At 36.5% G+C, this 7,649-nt stretch overlaps 1 protein-coding gene across 1 annotated transcript in view; it reads right to left on the bottom strand.

The window, feature by feature from the left end:
* Positions 1-205: 205 nt before the first annotated feature.
* The window catches only part of LOC113510369 (angiotensin-converting enzyme-like), a 28,581-nt gene continuing 21,137 nt past the window's right edge, over positions 206-7,649 (bottom strand). Inside the window, exons 12-15 of the mRNA XM_052898344.1 lie at positions 3,859-3,933; positions 3,103-3,236; positions 1,800-1,898; positions 206-407 (exon numbers count right to left, since the gene is read on the bottom strand). Coding sequence (XP_052754304.1) covers positions 233-407; positions 1,800-1,898; positions 3,103-3,236; positions 3,859-3,933 — 483 coding nt within the window. The 3' untranslated portion in view covers positions 206-232. The remainder of the gene's footprint in view (positions 408-1,799; positions 1,899-3,102; positions 3,237-3,858; positions 3,934-7,649) is intronic.

Below are 7,649 nucleotides of genomic sequence, written 5' to 3'. Positions count from 1 at the left end.
ACCTGATATGGTATATTGCTAACAATGGGGCTACTAATCCCCATTACTAGCAATCCCTACTCCCCCCCAGAGGAACGCTGTTGCCCATCTGTCGACCATTAAGTTCTCTTAATTGCCTCTTACGAGATTTACGAGAAAGGAAGGGGTGGTCCATTCTATGCCGGGACCACACGGCTAGATAGTGTAGTGAATTAATTAAACATGCTTATGTAATTTAATTTTATTTAAATATCTACAACAAGTGATGCAATACAGTAGTACTTAACAAAGAAAGAGATATGTACGTATTGCCACTGGCGCCCCTCTGCGGGGCGAATAATGCTACGTCGTGATAGTTTGAACTCCAGCCGATGAGTGGCTCATCACGGTTCTGAACTCGAAGCCAGAGTTCCAACGGTCTGAAGTATCTGAAATAGATAATAATGAAATTAAACAATTAATAATTAAAGTAAATACCTAAAAATTTAATTAAATAATAATGAATTAAATAATTTACAATTAAATTAAATAATTACTAATTAAATTAAAGAATTACTGATTAAATGAATTAATTAAATTAAATGATTAATAATAAAATTAAATGATTAATAATAAAATTAAATAATTAATAATAAAATTAATTAAATTAGTAATTTTAAACTTTCGCGTTGTATACACATATTTTAAACACACAATCGGTACTTAACGAGCTTTTACAGGTAAATAGTACCTACTTACCTGCTTCTTTATTGACGACGTTTCGACGTGGATTGCACCACGTCGTGACCACGACGTGTTTAAAATATCCGAAAAGGTATTTTTACACAACTTAAAGGATGGGATATGGCAGCGAATTTACAGGCTACAGAGGAATAACACTCGAGTCCTCAGGAATGGCAACGCATAGAGGGTATCATGGGCGAAGCAGTATACTCTGTTATGTCCATGGTACTGCTCATGTCTATAGGCGACGGTTACCACTTTCCATCAGGTGGGCCGTGAGCTCGTTTACCATTCTTGCATAAAAAAAAAAAACATAATTTTATGTTGTTTCTGTATATATTATTTTTTTAATGCGTAACACATTATTAGTTGTTATTTCCTTTACCTGTCCCAATAATGAGGTACCACGTTGGTGATCCACTGTTCATCCCAAAGGTTGACTGGTAGAGAATGCTACTAGCATTAAGACCGCCTTTTGTACCATATTTTCTTTTGGTTAATAAATTTATTTAAATATACCTAATAAATAATCTACCCTTTGTATCAAATTTATTTCAGATCCGTTCAGAAGTTTTTCCGTTAAAGAGGAACTAATATTAAATAAGGAACTATTCTTAAAAATTTTTGCATATACTATAATTTTAATAGGTTTTCTTTCAATAGCTGCGTACATTTTTTATAAGGAAATAATGTTGCATCTCTGTGCATCTTCTACCGAATCTATCATGGGGAGTGCTCTGAGGAATCGTTCGGATTGATACCTGCTGCTGATTTTCACCACCGTACAACTCGCCACAAACTTAAGTTTCATCCCAACCATCTGGACGAGTGGCGGTCCTCCACCGTGCGTTTTTCAAGGCACTTTCTCCCACGCACAACCACTCTTTGGAATCAACTTCCAGCAGCAGTATTTCCGAACCGATACGACAACATAACTTTCAAGAAAAGAGCGTATTCCTATTTAAAAGACCGGCAGCACATCTACAATGCCGTTGGTGTTGTGGGTGATCATGGGCAGCGGTAGTCACTTATCAATACTTACCATCAGGTGAGCCGCATGCTCGTTTGCCCCCTGTGTTGTAAAAAAAAAAGCTTACTTTACGAGCGATTCTGGTGATATTCTATTAGTCTTGCCCTTCGTCATCGCCCTGATAATTTCCGATGCGGGCTTAGACGACCCTGGTTGCATCATGTCACTGAAAAAAAAAATATACGAATGCATTTGTGGTTCTTAGAGCCAGTTGTTTTTTTTAATGTGTGAAAATGAAATGGTAAATCTGTTTGCGCTATTGGTATACGTTACTGGGGCACCAGTGAGAGAAGATAGCATCAGAATAAAGCAGGTCAGTTCGTACATCGTGTATAATTCGAAAAAAAAAATAACTTTTCTCAAACATGCTTGGAAATGTGAGCATTATTTTGACAATCTTCTTCGAGATAAATCAAAATTGCCGTACTGGCCAGATACATGCGGGCAGCGGCCGGCAAAAGTTGTATGAAAATCCATATCTGTCGTGTTTTGCGGCCAGATAAATTACTATGTAAACTCATATCTGTCCTGCAATTTAAAAATGGAATGACCTTTTACTTCAAAACATGACTACCAAGGAGGTAACTAATAGAAGGTTTTGTTTAAATTTCGAACTGGCTTGCAAATAGAAAGCTGTTTATTGAAAAATAAAACAAAGAAACATTATGGCGCGTGAAAAATTATTATTGTTCGTTATTCGTCATTGAATTTAAAAAGTAAAATTGTGTTTTTGATTTCCGCGCATTGTTTGAAAAAAGTACTATACAAGCCTTGGCCACAACTAAGCATTGATGGACTCACGTATGTGTGCCTCGACTACGCCTCAGCCCACATTTGTACATTCGTCCATCAATGCCTCAGTTGCTGGCCGCTGCAGTAATGTACTAATTATGCTTTCCAGCATTTTGCTAGTAATGGAAATATTTGACTCCATTACTAACAACCCCTTTCCCCCATAGAGTTAATTAGTTTGCAAATTTTCTGGTCATATTTGAAATGTTAAACGAGCCGAGCCTGATAGGAAGTGGTAACTGTCGCCTATAGACATGACCAGTACACTGGACGTCACTGAATACACTGTGACGTCTGTACGTAAACTTTCTAATGGGTAATGATTGATAGTTACATCGCCTGCGCTAACGGTATACGCTGACGGAGAACCAGTGAGGGATGATAGGTGAGAATGGAAAAGACAGGTCAGTCAGCCCATCGTGATGAATACGCTTGACATTTAGCGCAATGGTTTTCCAGGGAGGACCACGTGGCACCTCAGTGGTATTAAAAAATACAACTGTTTAATTATATTATTTATTTACCATGGAAGGTATTATGGAATCTAGTATTTAAGAAGCAAGTTAAGCTGTGGATACCTGAGGACCCTCCCAGCATCCCTGCTCCTGTACACGTCGCATTCGTGCAGATGCCCAGTGTGACCTGAGGCAATACAGAGCTGCTCGAAGATCTGGAACTCCAGGATGGTAGCTAGGAAGTATTTGATGTATTCCTGGAAGAGTATTAATAGTGATTAACAGGTTATCTTAACTAGCTATCCATCCCGGCTTTACATGGCTAGATAGATAGATAGAAGATCTATTATTTTTTGTGACTGAAGCCTATGTTTTGTGTTTCGGTTTGAAGCGTGGGATATGGCGTGAATTTACTGGGTACAGAGGAGTAACACCTGAGTCCTCAGGAATGGCAACGCATGGGGGGTATCATGGGCGAAACAGAATGAAAATGCCAGTTAGCCCATCATGATGAATTCGTCAGGAATTAACCATGATAATTTCCAGGGGGAACCGCGAGGAGGTCGACCTGGTTGGGTATATTGCTAGCAATGGGATTCTCAGTCTCCGTTACTAACAATCCCTTTCCCCCCAATCTAGCAGGTTAATACTTGATGAATTCGTTATGACCTGACTGCATCCTCACCTATCTTCTTTCACTGATGCCCCTCCATCGTATACCGGTAGCGCAAGTGGGGTTACCATTACATTTTCATCTCATTAAAAAATAAATAAAAAATACAGCATTGTCTCACTTTGGTGGTCGTATGAATAGTACTAAGAACTATAAGAACTAGTAACGCCATCTAGTGGCGATTATTGAAAGCTAAAATTACTCACTTGGTCAGAAATGATATGGTACTTCGAGCCAGGATCAAAATCGGCTTCCGATCTGGATATTGGAGGAACAACGCCCTGAGAGAGAAAGAAAAAAAATTAAGGAATAACAAAAAATATACACATGTTCAGCACCATAGACATCACAGTATACACTGTGACGCCCACGTCGTACCCTTTACTGTGTTACTATTTCTGATGATTATGGTGTCATGTCTTTACATCTAACCAGAAATTACAATGAACTTATGGTAGTGAAATTATATACCTATATATATATATATATATATATGTCAGGAATGGCAACGCATGGGGGTTATCATGGGCAGTATAATCTGTTATGCCCATGGTACTGCTCATGTCTATAGGCGACGGTTACCACTTTCCATCAGGTGGGCCGTCAGCTTGTTTGCCATTCTAAGTTGCATAAAAAAAGACGTGTTTTTCTCCAACTCGCTGGAGTTTTGTTGCAAGACCACAGAGTGTTTGTGTTCAGAGATTTAAAATCTAACGTTATTTCTATTAGTGTGTGGCTTCGCACGGGTGGACATTTTTACAACATTTTAAAAAGTGGTCATTGTGACATAACGATAATAGTTGGACATATAGTATCGCGGAGTTTTTTGTAGTTATTAATATTTCCTTCAATATTGTAGAACATACTTTCGTTCTATCACCAATAGTTTCCGCAGCGCACGCGACCAAAGATATTGTATAGCATTTTTATACACCTTGAGTTAGGTTACTAAAGTTTTAGTAAGGATCCATAATCTTTTCTAGCAATAAATATAGCCTATGTTACTCAGGGTGAATGTAGCTTTCTAATGGTGAGAGAATTTTTGAAATAGATAGATAGATAGATAGATAGATAATTTATTTGCATAACTTACAGCACACAAACAAAAGACACAAAAGCAATGTGAAAAAAGATAAAAAAGATACATGTACAAAAGATTAAAAAAAAAAAAAACCAAAAACAAAATCAGAATGCATAATAATTTTTTTTTCTTCATGCGTGTGCCACAGTAATGCAAAATGGCCACAACTCAGCTTTTTGCTTTGCCCTAAAAAGAGCAAAACACTGATATTCTGTTGTGGCCAAAAATGAGCCGCGAAATACCACTAAAAAAAAAAATAATAAAAAAGAAAGAAATATAGATCAAATACATAGTGTGCGTTCGTTATACTCGCTATTTAGAAGAAGGGTAGTCAGAAGTTAATTTCTATCAGTTTCAAGCACTCAAAACAAAATGAATACCCAAATTATACAAATACAACTAGTTACATAAAAGCATATTAAAGAGGCAACAGCAGGCATGCCCATCGCCAGACAGCGATCCCTCCCAGACAACCCAAGGATGGAGAGAATTAAATTGTGTCTGTTAAAGGTGTGACAGAAAAGTAATAAGACTAAAATATGAGAGAAAAAATGGGTAAGAATCAATTTAAACACAGTATAAACAATATAAATAAAATAGACTTACATATAATCATAATAATAATTAAATCCTTATAATATACTAAAAAGATAAACGCAAATAAATAATACATATGTGTATATGAGTATGCATATATTGGTGTATTAAGTACTACGACGGAGAAGAATAAAAATGTACTGTACAAAGGGAGACAGCTTCCGCCACCGATTTTTGTTTTTCTAATAGCATTTCTTTAATATTTTTCCTAAACGTATGTAAAGATGTCATTATTCTGAGGGGCGGTGGGATATTATTCCAACATTTCGTGGCCTGATAGCGAAAGCTGCCGGTAAATGCCACAGTTTTATGACATTGAAGTGACAGTGGTGGTCGCACTGATCTAGAATGATACCTATCATAAAAAGTGGAGAACTTTAACTTACTGTGAAGATATTCCGGATTTTTAAATTTCATTACACCAAATAACAAAGTAGCTAAATGTAATTGTCGCCGGGATTCCATATTGAGCATAGACGCCATATTCAAGTAGGGTGAAATGTGACTACGAGGAGAAATGTTGAAAGAAAACCTACAACAGGCGTTTTGAACTTTTTGTATCAAACGCTGCGTTTTACGAAGTAAACGAGGGCCGTACACTAGGTCACCATAATTGAATCTAGATAAAACTAAGGACTCGCATAAAGTGATGCGAACTTTAACCGATAACAAATGGCGAATTCTGTATAAAATTTTTAGACGATAGAAACAATTCTTAACCACATTCGAAATATGGCTTTCGAACCTTAATTGTTCATCAAATATAACACCTAAATTTTTAGCTTCCTTCACGCGTTCTATATTTCTGCCCAAGATACATAAAGATGGATTATTGTTTAAGATATTAACCACTTGTTTCTTGGTTCCTAAAATCATCCATTTTGATTTATCTGGATTAAGTACTAAGGAGTTTTTGCTTGACCACTCTGCGATTTTATCCATATCTTCATTTATCATTGACACGGCATACGGAATATTTTCAGGTGATTCAGATATATATAACTGAACGTCATCAGCATAACAGTGATATCTACAGTACTTTATCACATTAACAAGATCAGTACAATATAATGAAAACAGTAACGGCCCCAGGATAGAGCCCTGAGGGACACCACAATCAACCAATTTAGATTCAGAAATTAAGTAATGTCCATTGGCTTTAACAAGTTTAACTGATTGACGTCTACCTTTTAAATAGCTTTCGAACCATCCAATCGAAAGAGGATCTACACCGTAATAAGACAACTTAGAGAGTAAAAGCGATAAATTAATACTATCAAATGCGCGCGAGAAATCCAATAGCGCCAAGATAGTACCACACCCATTATCCTCTGCAGATAATATATTGTCAGTAACATCTAGTAGTGCAGTTACTGTACCCCGCCCCTTACGAAACCCTGACTGAAATTCTGGTAGAATGTTGTTCGATTCCACATATTTCACTAACTGTTTATGTACGACCTTCTCCAAGATTTTCGATAAAAAAGGCAAGATACTTATAGGCCTGAGATCTTTGAATTCAGTTGGTTCAGTAACTTTGGGCAATGGGGTAACCAACGCTTCTTTCCATTGTTGGGGGACGGCATTATTGAGGATGGACTTATTAATAATGGCTGTAATAATTTTTAGTGTTCGAGGAAGAGTAAGCAGTATCATATCTCTATTAATGGCGTCTGACCCAAGCGAATTTGACTTTAAAGATGTTATATAAGTAGCAACTTCGCTTTCGTGTACAGGTTGCAACCTAAAAGATTTATTATTATTTGAGAACTGATGATTTTTAAAAAAGTCTATAACAGAATTAGGGACAGTGCGTATATTAGGAATATTAAGAAAATGAGAGTTAATTGCATCAGGATTATCAAAAGACGAAGGGAGAGAATCACTCTTGCCGGGATCAACTAATATTTTATTTTTAAGAGCTTTCCAGAAACTCTTACTATTGTCAATTTGAGAATTTAGATGATAATTAAAATATGCTTTCTTTTCATTAGCTATACTACTCTTTACTAACTTCTTCAAAACTAGGTAATAACTTTTATGGACCTCTGAACCTGACCGTCTATATTTATCGTATGCAGCATTACGTAAATCCATCATCCGCCTACAGTTGTCAGTAACCCATGGCAAAGACTTATTATCCTTAATGACTCGTGTTTTAACTGGAGCATATTTATCATACAATGATTTAATCGTTGTATTAAATCTATCAACCATAGCATCGACAGACGGAAGCTCGCCAATACCTTCCCAATCAATAGAATTTAAATCGCGATTAAAATTGTCAAAATCAATATTCTTTATGGGTCTATAAGTAAT

This window comes from Galleria mellonella, unplaced genomic scaffold (genome assembly GCF_026898425.1).
Source record: "Galleria mellonella isolate WM207_F2 unplaced genomic scaffold, CSIRO_AGI_GalMel_v1 utg424, whole genome shotgun sequence".
Taxonomy (NCBI): Eukaryota; Metazoa; Arthropoda; class Insecta; order Lepidoptera; family Pyralidae; genus Galleria; species Galleria mellonella.
Note: the sequence above shows the minus strand (reverse complement) of the source record. Positions and strands in the feature narration are given on the sequence as shown.